Source organism: Anomalospiza imberbis, chromosome 6 (genome assembly GCF_031753505.1).
Source record: "Anomalospiza imberbis isolate Cuckoo-Finch-1a 21T00152 chromosome 6, ASM3175350v1, whole genome shotgun sequence".
NCBI classification, from domain to species: domain Eukaryota; kingdom Metazoa; phylum Chordata; class Aves; order Passeriformes; family Viduidae; genus Anomalospiza; species Anomalospiza imberbis.
This window is the reverse complement of record NC_089686.1, coordinates 55,092,485-55,108,833: the sequence shown is the minus strand read 5'-3', so window position 1 is coordinate 55,108,833 and position 16,349 is coordinate 55,092,485. Positions and strand designations below refer to the sequence as shown.

General features: G+C 65.3%; 2 protein-coding genes across 3 annotated transcripts; both read right to left on the bottom strand.

Moving 5' to 3' along the window:
• Positions 1-320: 320 nt before the first annotated feature.
• Positions 321-6,545, bottom strand: ANKRD13D (ankyrin repeat domain 13D). The gene is made up of 15 exons (XM_068194329.1): positions 6,361-6,545; positions 5,377-5,512; positions 5,172-5,296; positions 4,590-4,635; positions 4,364-4,507; positions 3,715-3,904; positions 3,386-3,452; positions 3,232-3,313; positions 2,956-3,017; positions 2,749-2,879; positions 2,369-2,526; positions 2,142-2,288; positions 1,748-1,911; positions 1,590-1,669; positions 321-1,193 (listed from the first exon to the last, which is right to left on the bottom strand). Exons 1-15 carry the CDS (start codon positions 6,448-6,450, stop codon positions 953-955), a joined length of 1,863 nt encoding a protein of 620 aa, XP_068050430.1. The 5' UTR covers positions 6,451-6,545; the 3' UTR covers positions 321-952.
• A 933-nt stretch (positions 6,546-7,478) lies between these two features.
• Positions 7,479-14,733, bottom strand: GRK2 (G protein-coupled receptor kinase 2). 2 transcript variants are annotated; one of them, XM_068194328.1, is made up of 21 exons: positions 14,409-14,733; positions 13,560-13,636; positions 12,910-12,983; positions 12,573-12,674; positions 12,308-12,382; positions 11,796-11,857; positions 11,524-11,575; positions 11,296-11,387; positions 10,977-11,076; positions 10,825-10,903; positions 10,607-10,737; positions 10,223-10,317; positions 10,040-10,147; positions 9,899-9,965; positions 9,625-9,725; positions 9,468-9,534; positions 9,286-9,381; positions 9,047-9,209; positions 8,830-8,966; positions 8,621-8,731; positions 7,479-8,389 (listed from the first exon to the last, which is right to left on the bottom strand). In XM_068194328.1, the coding sequence occupies exons 1-21, from the start codon at positions 14,519-14,521 to the stop codon at positions 8,228-8,230; spliced, it is 2,064 nt and encodes a 687-aa protein (XP_068050429.1). In that variant the 5' UTR covers positions 14,522-14,733; the 3' UTR covers positions 7,479-8,227. The 2 variants fall into 2 exon arrangements, with proteins under 2 accessions (XP_068050429.1, XP_068050428.1); XM_068194327.1 differs by having other exon boundaries at positions 8,621-8,734; positions 14,409-14,731.
• Between the last annotated feature and the right edge of the window lie 1,616 nt (positions 14,734-16,349).

Below are 16,349 nucleotides of genomic sequence, written 5' to 3'. Positions count from 1 at the left end.
TCCAAGTGTCCCCAGCAGCTCACCCCCAAAGAACCCCTTGTGACCCCAGGGGTCCCCAGCCAAGCCCCCCTCCCTGGGCAGGGGTCTTTTCCCATGTAATATAAACAAAATAAACCAATCCCTGGGCCAGGAATGGGGGCACTGGGCCGGATTTGGGGCGAGCCGAGGAGGAGCAGCCCACTAGTGCCACCCACACGCTTACTGGATGAGCCCCATCACCTGAGCCCCACGCTACCTGCAGGATCCATCCCTTGTCCCAGGCTCCACCCCTGGGACACCCCACCCATCACGGCCCAGGCACAGACACACGTGTGTGTATATATATATATATATATATATAATATATGTATACGTATATGTACAGACATTCCGGGCCCCCCTGCCCTCCACTGCCCCAAAGGACGAGGCCTGGGGGTCCCCCAGCAGTCTCCCTCACACTGCACTGCCTTAAAACAGGGGTCACCTGCATCCCACGGGGACCCCCGGGTCCGTCCTGCCCGCCATGGGGTCACAGTACAACACCAAAGAGGAGGGGGGTCCCTAGGGAGGGGTCCTGGGCACAGGGGTATCCCTGGAGGGGTGGTCCCCAGGTGAGGGTCCCTGGGCTGAGGTTTGAGCCTGGTGGGAGAAGAGCCCTGGATTGGGGGTCCCGGGGGTAGGAGGATCCCTGGATCAAATCCCCTGCACGGGTGTTGTGCCCACATCAGGGGGGTCCCCATCATGGGGGGGCCATCCCGGCACCGGCTGCTCCCCAGGCAGGGCTGTGCCTGCGCTGGGCCACCTTAGTGTGGGACAGTGCCTGCACCGGGGTGTCCCCTGGGTGGGGTGTCCCTATCCCTGCAAGGGGTCTCCCCACGCGTGACATCTGCGTCCGTGCATGCGGTGACCCCACATGGGACACCCCCATCCCCGCCTGGGACGTCCCTGTGCCGGCGTGGCGCGCCCCAGGGCGCTATTTCTCGGTGAGGGAGAGGCGCAGGATGCGCTGGAGCTCCTCGTCCTCCTCACGCCGCCGCCGCTCCCGCTCCTCCTGCTCCCGCTCTGACAGCGCCATGGCCAGGCGCAGCTGCTCCGCGAAGCTGCCGTACCCGGGGGGGCCCGGGGGGCTCCCGCCGCCCGCGCCGGGGGGGCTCCCGGCAGCCGGGACCTCAGCGCTGGGCCCGGCCTGCAGCAGCATGCTCTCCTGCAGCGCCCTGGGGAGGGGACAGCAGCGGGGCCACGGCCATGTCATGGGAGCCACACCCCTTCTAGCACACCTGTGCCCCACCCCTGGTGGCCACACCTCCTTCACAGCCCTTAAATGGCCTGGAGAGCCATGCCCCTCCCCACATGCTCCACCCAGCTGCTAGCCACACCCACACCTGCGGCTGGCCACGCCCATTTTGGCCACACCCTTTGGACAGCCAGAAGCTCCTCACTTTAAGCCCCTCCCCTGGCCACACCCCGACACCTTTAACCCCACTCCTCTAATCCATGGACCCTGTACCTCCCTCACCCTGACCTTTAACCCCTGCCCCTCCCAGTTTGGCCCCGCCCAGGTGAGGTGGGTGTGGCACCCCCAGGCCACTCCCCCCCAGATGGAACCTCACCTTTCCAGCTGCAGGTCCTCATCGTAGGGCGGCGGCTCCGCCCCGGGCCGGGTGTTGGTCAGCGCCTCCCAGATGGTCACCTGTAGGGTGTGGCCACATGTTAGGGGCGTGTCCAGGTGCGTGTGGGGCGTGTCCAGGTGAGGGGGGCGTGGCCGCACCTGGTCGGTCTCGGTTCCGGCGTCCAGCAGGCTCTGCTGGATGGCGAACTGCAGCAGGTCGTCGTCCTCGTCGCGCAGGGGCTCGCTTCGTCCCGCGCCCAGCACCGTGTACCCCGCGGGCACCTCAAACACGCCCGCCTCCACCTCGCATGGGAACGGCCATGCTGCCACGCACGGGGGGCGTCAGCGCCCTCGGGTGTCCCCGTGGCACCCCACAGTCTCCCACGGCATGCCACCTCCATGGCATGCTGCACCCACGGCACCTCATGCACCCCACAGCTCCCCATGGCATCCTGTGACACCGGTGCCACATCACCCCACACCCACCCCGTTCTGTATCCATGGAATCCCGGCATCCCCTGGCCCCAGGCCCCCCCTGGCCCCCCAGCCTCACCTCTGGGCCCGGAGGGCTGGGTGCCAGGGGGGTGGGCGCCGGAGGGCTCCTGAGGGGCGCAGATCCGCACGGAGCCCAGGGGCTGGTCACACCCGCACAGGTTGCTGAAGGTGATGCGGGCATTGAGCACGTGGAACAGGGGGATCTCTGCAGGTACAGGCTCAATTAAGGCTCCAATGAACTCCTGCCCCTATTAATCCCACCCCAAATTAAGCTTTTCCTCTCACCAATCTTGACGGGGAAGCCAGGGGGCAGCTTGAGGGTGATGAAGTCGCGCAGTTTGGCAAAGTGGGCGTTGGAGATGGCCATGAGGTCGATGATGGGCGTCACCTGCTCCGCCAGTGACAGCGGGTGCTGCTCGCACAGCCACAGCGTCGCCTTGAACCTGCCCGGGCACCACCATGGGCACGGGGACCTGGCGGGGCCAGTGACACCGGCACCACCCCAGTGCCACCGCCCTGGCCACACCCCCGAGGTACGAGGTACGGACAACAGTGGCATGGCCCCGAGGACCCTGTCACCACCCCTCGGGTCCTGATGCGCAGTGCCACATCCCGAGGACTCTGTCACCATCCCGTATGTCCTGGCCCTGGGGCGGTGGCCTCACCTCTGCACCTTGCTGGACATCTCGATGGGGCGCCCAATGTTGCGGGTCTCCAGGTCGAAGTGGGGGTCGAAGTACTCCTCGGGGGTGATGGCCGTGGGGTTGGTGGGGCTGGCAGCCTGCAGGACGGGTGCCTGGGGGGACAGCAGCACTGCTCAGCCCCCCTGGAGACCCCCAGCTTCCCCAGGGACCCCTGGGATGGCCACTCACCCCGTTGTGGGTGCCGTGCTGCTGTGCGATGCCCAGGAAGGAGTGGAAGGGGGTCTTGGAGCCTGGGGGGAGACGGGGTGCAGGGTGAGGTGTGGCCAGTGGGAAGGACTCCCAGGGCTGTCACCGGTCACACCCCTCATGGGTGGCACACTGCACACCGTCCCATGCCTGTCATATTATTCCCCCAGTTTCCCACACCTGACACCTGTGCCACCCAGGAAGGGTGGCGTGTCCCCACCGTGTACAGGCCCCATGATTGGCTGACAGGGCTGTCACCTTTGCTGCGTGACTTGTCCTGGTCAGAGAGATGCTCCGTCCTGGTCTTGGTGACCAGCTCCACATTGCTGGCACTGTACACCTGTGTGGGGACACCGTCAGGCCTGCCACACTCCAGGGTGTCCCCAGAGTCCCTCCCTGTCTCCATGCTCACCTTGGCCTCATAGCCGCTGACCACCTCCATCTTCTCTGAGCGCCAGCCCCAGATCCCAGACTTGTTCCTGGGGGAGCGGGGAGGCCTCACCCTCTTGCGCCAGTGCTTCCTTCCCCTTCACCCGCACTTCCCCCTCGCGCGGCCCCTTCCCCTTCCCTTCCCTTCCCTTCCCTTCCCTTCCCTTCCCTTCCCTTCCCTTCCCTTCCCTTCCCTTCCCTTCCCTTCCCTTCCCTTCCCTTCCCTTCCCTTCCCTTCCCTTCCCTTCCCTTCCCTTCCCTTCCCTTCCCTTCCCTTCCCTTCCCTTCCCTTCCCTTCCCTTCCCCTCCCACCTCTCGAAGGCAATGTTCCGGGTGTCCAGGTGTGTGGAGACGATGGGCGAGGTGAGCCGGCCGGCCACGTGCTCCTCGGTGGGCTGCATGGCTGCCAGCAGCAGCTCAGGCTCATGCAGGGCCAGCGCCAGCGTCTCTGTGTACACCACCTGCTTGTCGTGGTCCACCTCCATCACCACGGCCCCCTCGTCTGCGTGGAGACACCGCAGGGGTCAGCACCCAGCCCTCCGTGGCAACCCCAGGCCGGGGGGGCACTGGGGGGCTGGGGGTCCCTCGGACATGTAGGAGCTGAGGTGGTTCCCTCAGGAAGGGGGAACTGAGGTTTCCTTGGGGAGATCTGGGGAATTGGGGATCCCTGGTACCATGTAAAATAATTGAGGTGTTCCCTTTGGGAGGGGGGAACTGGAATCCCACGTGGTCCCCTAGAGGGGATTTGGGAGGTCTTTATGGGAGTATTTATATTGCAGAGGGTCTGGGGGCTCTCCAGGGAAGTCCCTGTAGGGAGTCTGGGGTCTCTACAGGGGTGCACTTATAGTGCAGGGGGTCTGTGGCTCCCCACAAAGACTGGAGGGCAGGTCCTTACGGGGGGGTGCGGGGGGCCTGGGGACTCCCCAAGGGGACAGAGGGGCCGCGGGGGGTTGGAGCTGACCTTCCCCCTTGAAGATGTAGCTACGGCGGCCGCGCTGCCACGTCATGTGCTCGAAGCCCAGCAGGGTGGTGTCCACCCGCAGGCTCTCGCCGCGCTTCCACACGCGGTACACGTCGCTGGGACACACCTTGGACACCAGGGGCACTGCGGGTACAGGGACCCCTCAGCCCCGCGGCCAGGGGGCCCCTGGGGACCCCCTTCCTCCGCCCAGCCCAGCCACGCTCACCCCAGCTCGTGAACTCCCACTTCATCTCCACGTAGAAGTCGGATGCCTGGAAGGGATGAGGAGCATAGTGGGGGACGTGGAGGGGCTGGGGACTCCCTGCTGGGGTCACTGGGGAGGGGGGAGGAGTCTGGGGAGAAGGGATAGGGGTCCCTTTGTGGTCCTGGGTGGGGATCAGAAAGAGTGGGATCATTAGTGCCAGTCCACAAGGAAGGATAAGCAGTGAGTCCCAGAGGAAAAGGATAAGCAGGGGGTCCCCAGGGATAAACAGAATCAATGGGGGCTTCTGGGGAGAACTGGGGGTCCCTTCTCAGACCACTGAGGATGTGGGAAGTCAGGAGAACAGGGGTGGGGATCCCTGCTGGGGTCCTGAGTGGGGATCAGGGCAATGTGGGCAAGTGGGGTTGGATAGGCAGGGTGTCCGTGGGGAAAGAGTGGGATCATGGAGGAGACAAGGGGTCCTGGGGAGACTTGAGGAGTCTCTGCTGGAGTCACTGGAGGGGTGGGGAGTCTTGAGCGAAGGGATGGGGCTGGTGGGTCCCTGGGGAGCTCTGGGCTGCAGGGTGCAGTTCTGGGGGGCTGTACCCGCCGCAGTTTGCTGAGCAGCTCGGGGATGCCGGCGAGGCGCCGCGTCGCCCGCTGGTAGTCACGGTACTGGAGCACCAACTGCACCATCTCGGGGTCCCCCGTGCTCACTGCCTCCTGCAGCACTGGGGACACGGGGTGCCATCAGCTGGAGGCCGCCCGCACCCCTGGATGGTGTCCCCAAGTCCCCGTGGTGTCCCTGTACCCGTCCATCCATTGGCATTCTCCCGGCCCACGTTGGCATTGTGCCGCAGCAGCACCCGCACCGACTCCAGGTGGCCCAGAGACACGGCCAGCTCCAGGGGCGTCCGGCCACGTGGGTCTGTCAGCTCCACGTCGTGCTGGAAGGGTGGTGGGGTCACTGCCCCCTCCCTTCCAGCACAGCGCTCCCCCTGTGTCCCCCATGCTCCCGAGGCCTGGTGCTCCCAGCCCCCTCTTCTCCCAGTGCAGCTAACCCGATCTCAGCGCTCCCAGCTGCTTCCAGGCCTTTGGTGCTACAGTCCCTTATTATCCCAGTGTCACCAGTCCTTCCAGTGCCACCAGTTCTTCCAGTGCTCCCAGTCCCCTGAGTCCCAGTCTCCTCTGGTACTCCCAGTCCCCACACCATTCCCAGTCTTCCTCCAGCATTCCCAGTCCCCCCAAATGCTCCCAGTGCTGTCCCCCCCACCCAGTGCTGCCAGCTCCCCATGCTCCCAGTCTTCCCAACCTCCCTCCAGTTTCCCCAGTGCTCCCAGTGCTCCCAGTCCCCTGTGCCCCCAGTCCCCCCCAGTGCTTCCAGTCCCTCTGCAATGCTCCCAGTCTTCTCCCCAGTGCTCCCAGTGCCCTGTGTCGCCAGCCCTCCCTAACGCTCCCAGTCTCCCTCCAGCGCTCCCAGTCCCTCAAGGCTCCCCGTCCCCGCAGTGCTCCCAGTATCTCCCAGTGCTCCCGGTCCCAGCAGTGCTCCCGGTCCTTCCAGCCCTCCCAGCATCCCCCCTCCCCCCCCCACCTTCGCGCAGAGCGTTCCCGGTTTCCCCCGGCGCTCCCAGTCCCCCCCAGCATTCCCAGCGCTCCCAGTCCCCCCACCCCCGCGCTGCGGGCCCCGCCGTTCTCCCTCCCATCCCCTCCCCTCCCCTCCCGCCCGCTCCCGTTCCCGGTGCCGGTGCGTGGGGGGGTGCCGGCTCCCCGGCGCCGCTCCCGGCGCCGTTCCCACCGTCCCCGCGCGCAGGGCGCTGTCCAGCGCCTGGTGCCGGTTGTGCCAGACGAGCCGGTGCAGCGGGAAGGTCTCGGCGGGCCGGGCCATCCCGGCACCATGTCCCCGGGGCCGCCGGGGCGGACGGACCGGGCCGCAGCGCGGGGCCTGCCCGCAATGGCTGCGCGGGGGCGGCGGCGGCGCAGCGCGGCGGCGCGGGGCGGGGCCGCACCGGGCACCGGGAACAGGCAACGGCACCGGGAGCGGCGGAGGGGAGCGGGAAAAGGGGACGGCACCGCCACCGGGAACGGGCATTGGCAACGGGCACGGGCACCGCCAAAGGGAACGGGAACGGGGCTACGGGCACGGGAATGGCATTGGCACCGGGCACAGGAACGGGCAGCGGGAAAGGGAACGAGGTATCGGGAGTGGGGCACCGGAAGCGTAATCGGCACCGGGAACGGGAATAGGAGCAGGCACTGGGAACGGCAGCGGCACCGAGAACCGTGACTGTGGGCACTGCCACTGCAGCAGCACCGGGAATGGGACTGGAACCGGCACCGGACACAGCCCGGGGCCGCCCTCTCTCACACTCTCCCAGCGGGGTTAAAACCAGGGACCCATTTTCCCCCAGCTGACCTGCGGTACCGGGGGCTGCCCGGGGCTCCCTGACCCCTTTTACATCATAACATCAGTGGGTACCTGGTGCTCAGGACCGTCGTGCATCCACTGCTGGGTTTATCCCATCCCATCCCATCCCATCCCATCCCATCCCATCCCATCCCATCCCATCCCATCCCATCCCATCCCATCCCGGCTCCCCAGGAATGCCGGAGCACCGGCCCAGCTGCGCCTCGCCCTGACGCGCTGCCCGCAGGCAGGGTGTGGGCAGGAGAGGTGGCACCTGCACTGCCTGATGACAAGTGACAGCCAAGATCATCCCTGGGGACAGCCCATGCTGGCCCGGGACGGCCATCCTGTGGGGCTTGGGGATGCTCCGGGATGTTCCCGAAGTGCTGATGTGTCCATAGGGGGACATACAAGAAGCTCCCACACCACAGGAGGTGACAAGGACTCCATGCCACCCTCAGCCGGCACGGAGCCATCTCTCCCTCCGGCAGTAAGGTGGAGCCGGATGATGTTTTTCTATCTTTTTATTATAAAAACTCTTTTTTTTTTTTTTGCATTCTCACATCCCTGCTCATGAAAACCTCACTCATCCACTGCCCCAGCTCTGCCCTGTGCCCACCCTGCCTAGTGCCGCCCCAGCAACCGGGAGCAGAGCGACCAGAGACCAATATTTACAGATGCTGCCAGGGACTGGGGGGGCAGGGGGCACCCCTATGCCCACCCGTGGCTGATTTAAGGGGGTCCCAACTGCTCCTTTCTCCTCAGGAGGGAGGGCAGGGGGCTGGGGGTGCCCTGGGAGGGGCAGGAGGGGCAGCGGCAGAGGCGGGGGCGCAGGGGACCCGTGGCACAGTATTTACAGGGGGTCCCCCTGGGCACACACTCACACACAGCCACACACGCACACGAGGGGGTGTCACCCACGGGACGGACACAGCCGCGCAGGGAGGGGGGACATGCCGGCCGGGGGTCCCCGCCGGCCCCTTTGGCACACACAGCACTGGGAAGCGGGCGGGAGGGACGGGGGCTGCCTTCATCTGAGCCGGAGAGTTCCTGGAGGACCGGGGGGCACACCGGGGAGAAGGTGCCAGGCCGCGTGCCCGGCGCCGGCGGCGTCACCGCAGCCGCGCCCCCGGGTGACACCGGCACCGGGCGTGTCCCCCCACAGCCCCCGGGCACACGGAGAGCGGGGGGACACGCGGGAACCCAACCCAATAAATTAGAGGTGGGGTGGGAAGGGGGAAGGGGGCGCGGGGAGGGGTCAGAGCCCGTTGGGGGAGCGCTGGATGAACGGCACTTTGCTGAGCTCCACCACGGGCGAGCGCGGCTTGTTCTGCATGCGGGGCACCCGCTGCAGCAGCTGCTGCGCCTGGCGCTGCGCGTCCCGCAGCTCCTTCCGCCACTGCACCAGCTCGGGGTCGCTCTGTGGGGCAGGCAACTGGGTCAGGAGGGGGGACAGGGCAGGGCACAGGGAGGTTGGGCCTCCCCATGGTGCCAGGGCTGTAGGGGTGCCCCATGTTTTCAGTATTGATGTCCTGGCATGGCTTGAAGGACTAAACATGCAAGAGGCGGCTAGTAGCCAGCAGGGGGAATGGCTAGCAGGCAGCAGGAGGTGGCCAGCAGCCAGGGGGGCGGGGGGGGGGGGGACACTCACGTCGCACTGCAGCACGAACTGCTTGCCCCCGCGGATGCGGAGCAGGATGCACTTGCGCTCCTTCACCTGCGTCTCCTCCACCGAGTCGATCTCCTCCATGGTGAGCAGGGACTGCTGGGGGGACAGGCTCAGCCCGGTCCCCGAGCCCTCACCGAGGTCCCCCCAGGTGTCCCCCAGCCCTCACCCCCCCCGTGCCGTGCCCCCCTTACCGGCGACTCGCCCTCCCCGCGCCACTCCAGGCGGTTGGGGAAGAGGTAGAAGTAGCGGCGCTGCCACTGCGTCAGGAAGGGGTTGCCCAGCTTGGCCATGTAGCCGTGCATGATGCAGTCCTTGCCCATGGCGTACTCTGGGATCACAGGGAGGCGGGATCAGCACCCGGGGTGCGGCCAGGGGTGGTTCAGGGTGGGGGTCCCCGGCCTCACTCACCCTCCTCGTGGCCCAGCTGCTTGTTCTTGGCTTTCTTTCGAGCCTCCAGCTTGTCGGTGTCGGCGTTGACGGCGTCAAAGACGGTCTCGGTGACCTCCTGCTGCCAGCGCTCCGAGATGGTGAGCGGGAAGTTGCGGTACAGCTCCTGGTCGCTCTCCAGCAGCTGGGCAGGGTGGGATGCTCGGGTGAGGGGCTGCAGGACACCCCATACCCCCACACTCGGCCCCCGTGCCCGGTACCTTGATGCCCTTGGTGTCCTCCTCGTCAAAGGAGCCGATGTCGAAGGCGTCGGCCGCGTTCACCTCACCGCGGGGCGGGACGAGGGGTGGCGGGTACTGTGGGCAGCAGTGGGGGTCAGAGGGGTGACTGCCCACATCTGTGTCCTTGTCGCTGTCCCCAGCCATGGGCACCCACCCCTCACCTTCTGCAGGAACACCATCTGCCAGTCCAGGCCCTTGAAGAAGGGCTCTTCCTTCACCTCCTGCGCCCTGTGGAGGAGGAGGGCGGGTGAGCGTGGCCGCAGGGGGACTGTGCCAGCACACCTTGTGTGGCCTCCCGAGGGCCTCGGGGACGCTCACCCTCGCCCCATGCAGCCCAGGCGCCGGTTGACATCCCGCTGCAGCAGCCCCTCGAGCAGCGAGCGCAGCTCTGGGGAGAAAGAGTCCGGCAGCTCCACGGCCTGCGGGAGATTCCATGAGCACACTGGTGAGCGGGAACAGGGACACACACTGACACACAGATGGGCACAAACATGTGCTCCAGGCAATGACCAGCTGTCCCTGACTCACTGTGTGCCTTCCAGAGCAGGGGTGCCCACGCCCTACCCGTGGCTCCCTCAGTGCCCCCACTCACCATGGTGAGGGTCATCCGGTCAATCTCGTGCTTGTCCTTCGTCTTGTGCTGCCGGAACGGGCTGTGCCTGCGGCGTGGAGGTTCAGGAGGCTCAGCAGTGCCCAGCTGTGTCCAGCTGTGCCCAGCTGAGCTCACACTCACCCCCGGAGCAGCTTGAAGAGCATGCAGCCCAGCGAGAACCAGTCGGCGCTGCTGTCGTAGGCCACCCCCTTCTGCAGCACCTCCGGCGCCATGTACCCGTGGGTGCCCCTGGGGAGGGGGCACAGGGGGGTCAGGGGCCGCCCCGGGAGGGGGCAGGGCGGGCAGGGGTGTGGGCACACTCACACGCTGGCGTGGGGCTTCTTCTTGGAGAAGTCGCAGGCCAGGCCCAGGTCGGAGATGCGGACGTGGCCGAACTCGTCCAGGAGGATGTTTGCTGGCTGCGGACACACCGGGGGACACGCTGAGCCCCAGAGTGGCCCAAGGCTATGGGGTGGCAAGCCGGGGGGCTCTGTAGGATTTGGGGGTGTCTCAGTGCCCCCGAAGGCTCAGGGCACCCATGGATTTTGCTGCTGGGGTGCCCATTAGACCTGAGGGTGCCCTCTGGGCTGGGCGAGTGCCCACAGCGTTCTGAGGGCTCCTGCAGGGTCTGTGACACCTGTGGGTGCCCACAGGGCTGTGGAGGGGTTTCTAAAGGCCTGGGGATGTCCTGCGGGTGGGGACGGTCACCTTGAGGTCACGGTACACCACAAAGCGGCTGTGCATGTGCTCCAGGCCCAGGATGATCTCGGCCGCATAGAACCTCATCTCTGCCTCCGAGAAGACGCCGTGCTGGGACAGGTGATAGTGCAGGTCCCCCCCTGTGGGGACAGGGACCGGCTGTCACACGGAGCAGGTGTGAGCAGCGGGCTCTGTGCCCCGGGAGTGGCTCAGGGCCGGGGTCTCACCGTTCATGAGGTCGAGGATGAAGCTGAGCTTGTCGGGCGTGTGGAAGGCGTAGGACATGCACACGATGAACGGGCAGTCCTGGCGGGAGACATGGGGTCACCCTCCCTTGTCCCCGTCCCCTGTCCCCAGCCCAGCACCCGTGTCCCCTCACCCCAGTGCTGACGAGGGACAACATGATGCGCTCGTTGAGGGCCAGCGTCTCGCCCTGCTTCATCTTGATGCGTTTCTTGTCCAAGCACTTCATGGCGTACCTGGGGGGGGGCACGGAGTCCCTGCAGCCACCATGTCCCCTCAACAGGGCCAGCACCCAGCTCCCGTCACAGCCGTGACGGCCCTGCCAGCCCCGGGCGCCCGCAGCCATGACAATATTCCCGCAGCCCCCCGACATGTGTCACCACAGCAATGCCACTGGGACCCCCCAGCACGCCAAAACCCCAGGTGGCCCCTCTGTGCCGGAGCATTCCCGTTACATTTTGCCCGTGTCCGCTTTCCGGCAGCCGTAGACCTCCCCGAAGCCGCCGCGGCCGATGATTCGGTGAACGCTGAAGTCGTTCATGGTGAGCTGGAGGGGTGAGGAGGAGACTGGGATGAGCCTGGACACCAAGCCCTGCCCCAGTTTTCCCAGGTGAGGGTACACAGAGGCTCGCTGGAAGCACATCCCCCTCCCTGGGAGGTGAGGGGCAGGGATTCCTGCTCACATGGATGTTCAGCTCCACGTTCTTCCACTGGCAGAACCGCGTGAACTTGTCACTGCAAGGAAGAGCAGAGAGGGCAAGAGTGGAGTTCCCGGAGAAACACGGCCTTCAAAGACTCCCTGGATTTGTCTGGAGACAGGGAGCACCCCCCCCAGGACACTTGGGAAAGGAAGAGACCCCCGAGTCCCCAGTGTGGGGACCCCTGGTTGCTCTCCGGGCTGGGAGACAGTGGGATGGGACACCCCAATCTGCATGGGAATTTCCTCCCAACTCACCTCTCAATGAATTTCTGGAAAATGCCCCCACGCAGGTTCTGGCAGATCTCTTCAATGTAGGGCTGGGGAGGACACAGGGCTCAGTGCTGGGTCCCCAGGGCCACCCAGATCCCATCATTATGTGGGGTCTCCTCCACCCCCGGGATTTCACATCCCCCCACTGCCACTTCCAGGCTCCCGAGGATGCTTCTGCCACCTCAGTCTCTGGGGACCCCAACATCACCAGCCCTGGGGACCCCTAGAGTGACATCCAGGGTCCCAATCACCTCCCTCTGAGGACCCCCTGCTACCTCCAGCCCCCAGTCTCCCATCACCCCATGGGGACTACAAGCAATTCCCCTTCACTCCCAACATTTTAGGGACCCTCTTACCATCCCTTGGGGTCCCCATTCCTCCTGGGACACCCCCCTCCCACTTTCAGGGACTCCTGTCACCCCCAGCCCCCTCTAAGGATTAACCCTCTGAGTGTCACAGGTGGCAAGGATCCCTTCCCTGTCCCAGGTGATGCCCACCTGGAAGAGATCTGGGGGCACCAGTTTCTTGCTCAGGCGGCTCTGGACGTGCTCCGTGGCGCTCTTGGAGAAGGGCTGTGAGGGGAACAGGACCGTGTCACCTCGGGCAGAAGGGACAACGGCCAGGCAGGGATCCACAGAGGAAGCCCTATCCATAGGGCTGGGATGTGGCTCCCAGGATGGAGCCTGTGGGGGGTGTGGAGCTGCCCCTGAGGACACTGGGCACAGTGGGGACATCCCTCCCACCCCAGCGCCCGGCACTCACGTGGGAGCAGGCCAGCAGCTCCTTCATGATGTAATGGTCGAAGATGTGGCGGCTGCGGGCGGCTCGCTCCTCCTCCGAGTCCAGCTTCTCGTACTTCTTGATCTGGAGAGGGCACAGCTCCAGTGGCACGGGGGCACGTGGAACGCTGGGAATTGTGGCCCCTCTGGGTGCCATGTCCCGTGGGAGGGGTTATCCCATGCCCTCAGACAGTATCTCCCAGCTCCCTGGACAGCGTCACCTCGGGTGGTGCCCTTGGCACCGCGTCCATGGGCCCTGGAGGTACCAACCCCACTCCTGGCGCACGCAGGGAGCTGTCCCCTGGGTCCCCCTCTCTCACCTCCTCGTAAAATTCCATCAGGGGCTTGGCCTCCTCGGCCTGGTTGAAGGCGAAATCCCGGAAAAGCAGGTAGCCTGCAGGGGTAGAGTCACAGGGTGAGAGGTGACAGCCCCTCGGCCCAGGCCAAGGGACACAGGGACATCCCCTGGGCCGTCCCAGCCCTGCTGCCACCCCAGTGCCAGGCTTGGGGAAGTGCCAAGCAGGGACCAGTGAGGACTTGGCAGGGTGACAGGGTGACAAGGACACAGGCGGAGTGGGGAGCAGCGCCCTGGGACAGCGTGGGGCAGCGAGGGGGCTGCTGTGGGGCACAGTGGGGGCAGGGGCACGGGCGGGCACACGGAGCAGGGCGGACGTGCCCGGAAACCGCCGGAGCGGCAGGAGGAAGTGAGAGGCGCTTCCTGCCCCAGACGGTTTCTGCTGGCGTGGGGGGAAGTGACAGGACAGGGGACACAGGGTGGGGAACGTGGCGCAGCCCCCGGCAGCCCAGCCCAGCCTGGCCCCACAGCCCCCCTGCCATTCCCGTGGCCACTATCGCTGTCCTGGTGGCCACCAGTGCAGCCCCCCAGCCCACCCACGCTTGCCCCTGTGCTCGTGGGTGCTGGCCCAGATGCCCCCTCGTGTCCCCCACAGCCCCCGTGTCCCCAGCTCACCGATCTTCTGTGCGAAGATCTTGTCAAATGTCACCTCTCCCCGGTCCTCCAGGTACTTCTGCATGACGCTGCGGATGCTGGGGACACAACGGAGAGGCTCGGCCGTGCCCCTGATGGACCCCTGCTCCCCATCCCTCCTCTCCTCCTCCTCCCGTGTCCCCATGCCCCGGTGGCATGCATGTCCTACCATCCTGTGTGTCCCCACCCAAGTGTGGCACGTTGTGGGTGCCAGGAGCACAGCGTGTCCCACGCACTGGAGCCCAAAGGAGGGTGGGGACAAGTGTCACCCCTAAAAGAGCTTCACAGGTGCCTGGCAGTGAAGGCACAGGAGGGCACCAGGGTATGGCAGGGGGAGAGGGGACCGTGACCCTCTGCACACCTGGGTACAGGGGTGTGTGTGTGTGTGTACACATGGGTGTGACACGGCGGCGACAGAAGGGACACTCAGCTGGGTGGGACAGCAGGATGTGTGTGTGTCTGTGTGTCTGTGTTTGTGTGTCCCTGTGTCAGGCAGGAAGTGTGTGTGTGTGTCCATGTCCGTGTGTCTGTCTGTGCAACAGGCATGACACTTGTGTATCCATATCCGCGTGTGTGTCCATATCCGCGTGTCCATATCCGTGTGTGTCCATGTCCGTGTGTCCATATCCGTGTGTGTCCATGTCCGTGTGTCCATGCCCGTGTGTCAGGCCAGGTGTGACCGGCACACACGTGTGCGGGAGGTGTCTGTGACCCGCGGGCGCGTACAAACAGGGCCGGGAAGGGGTGACCGAGGGACCGGGGGTGGCGGAGCCGGGGGCGGACGGACGGACGGACGGACGGACAAGCGGAGGGGCAGCGGCGGGGCCTCACCTGGGCTCGGGCAGGACGATCCTCTTGCTGGCGCGGGCGGCGGGCGCGGCGCGGCTCTTCTCCATGGCCATCAGGTAACTCACGTCCGCCAGCACCGCCTCCAGGTCCGCCATCGTGCCGCGCCGCCGGCCCCGCCGCCGGCGCCGCACCGGCCCCGGCCCGACCCGACCCGACCCGCCGGCCCCGGAACCGGAACCGCGCCCGGAAGCGGAACGGGGCCGGAGAGGAGCCGGGCGGAGGAGCGGGGAGCGGCCGGGAGGGGCTCGGCGGCCCCGGGACGCGGGCGGCGGCAGCGCCCGGAGCGGCGGGAGCGGAGCGCGGAACGGGGCGCGGCCGCACCGGGGCGCGGGGCGGGGACAGCGGGGCTGGGCGGGGACAGCGCCGCCGCCACGCCCGCCCGGGAGGGGCCGCGGCACCCGGTGTGTGTGGGGCAGTGGTGCGTGACACTGCGTGTGTGACGCTGGGTGTGTGGCACTGGATGCCCGTGTGCCAGCGTGGGGGTGTGACACCAGGGGTGTGACACCAGGGGTGTGCCGCCGTCTGTGTGCGTGCCATTGTGTGTGTGACACTGTGTGAGAGACACCACGGGTGTGCGTGACAGTGGCTCTGTGTGTGCGTGACACCGTGTGTGTCATTCCGTACCACAGCGTGTGACCGCATGTGCCATGCATGGCAGCGGGTGTGACGCCGTGTGCACGGTCCCTGTCCCCGGGGCCACGAGGGGACACCTGGAGGGGACAGGCAGGCGGTCGGGGCGCTCAGATTGGTTTGGCTCCGGTGCATCACCGGGGGAGGCACGTGGTGGCACTTGGGGACCAGGGCACAGGGAGGGTGACAGTTGTCTCAGCCACCTGTGGAAGATGATGTCACCTGCCTCGCCATGCAAATGTCACAGCCCAGCCGCCGCGGGGACCTGGGCCGTGACATCCCCGCAGAGTGGGGGACGCTAAATGTCACCCTGGTGGCCCAGGAATCCACTGGGAGAGGGCAGGTTTCCCAAGGGATGTGGAAGACAAGAGCCCCCCAGGCCTCTGGAGGACCTGTGGCCCTGGCAGGAGGTGATGAGACACAGGGACAGCTGCCACCACCCGCCAGGAGACAGTGGGGACACCAGGACAGCTGCCACCACCGACGGTGCTGCAGTGTCCTCTCGAGCAGCTGAGAAAGCTCCAGTGCTGGGGACAGGGGGGGAGCTCACACTCATGGATTTTAGTTGATCTTTTTTCTCTTTCCTTTTTTTTTTTTTTTAAATTCCAAAAATCCACCCCCAAGAAACAAAATATTTCCCGTGGGAGGCTGGGGTTTTCTCTCCCTCCACAACAGCTCGCCCAGCATGGTGCTAATATGTTATAAGCAAAGAGCTTCTCTGAAAATCCAGCATGGGACAAGGCTCAGGAAGCAAAAAACCCCAAAATTAAAAAAAAAAAAAAAAAAAAAGGAAAAATAAAGAAAACCAAACCCACTTGCCAAGTAGGTGCCCTCCCTCTGCCCCAGCCAAGAACCTCCAAACCCAGCTGAGAGAGTGCAAGACTTGGTATACTTTTACCCTTAATGCTTACATTTAATTTTAAAGCACAAACATCAGAGATGGACTCTAAATCGCCAACAAAAAAATAGATATTTACAATATTTCTCCGGGGAAGGGAGGGAAGGAGCAAAGGAGGGAGGGGGGGATTGAAACGAAACAAAACCACAACCAAACCCTTAAACAAGTGACTTTGCTTGCAGGAGTTGTCTTTAGGGAGCAGGCTGGGTTGGTTTTAAATCACTAAGTGATTTTTATTATATATAATTCTCTTTTTTTCTTCCTCGTGGATTTGCACCACGCCGGGGTGGTGAGGAGGGTCGCACGCCGGAGTCTCTGCGGCTGGAGGGTGGGGGGGACACGGCGGGAAGGGGGTGCTGTCCCTGCGGAGGAGGGAGCACCCGGCCCTTCTCAAC

What these genes read in the sequence shown, in the direction of transcription:
- GRK2 (XM_068194327.1), bottom strand. Translation starts at nt 14,521, where the DNA reads ATGGCGGACCTGGAGGCGGTGCTGGCGGACGTGAGTTACCTGATGGCC. An exon ending in AGCTGCTGGCCTGCTCCCAC is followed by an intron (nt 12,383 to 12,572) that starts GTGAGTGCCGGG and finishes TTCCCCTCACAG; the next exon opens with CCCTTCTCCAAGAGCGCCAC. An exon ending in TTCCAGAAATTCATTGAGAG is followed by an intron (nt 11,576 to 11,795) that starts GTGAGTTGGGAG and finishes TCTTCCTTGCAG; the next exon opens with TGACAAGTTCACGCGGTTCT.
- ANKRD13D (XM_068194329.1), bottom strand. Translation starts at nt 6,450, where the DNA reads ATGGCCCGGCCCGCCGAGACCTTCCCGCTGCACCGGCTCGTCTGGCAC. An exon ending in ATGTCCAGCAAGGTGCAGAG is followed by an intron (nt 2,527 to 2,748) that starts GTGAGGCCACCG and finishes GTGCCCGGGCAG; the next exon opens with GTTCAAGGCGACGCTGTGGC. An exon ending in GAGGACCTGCAGCTGGAAAG is followed by an intron (nt 1,194 to 1,589) that starts GTGAGGTTCCAT and finishes TCCCCTCCCCAG; the next exon opens with GGCGCTGCAGGAGAGCATGC.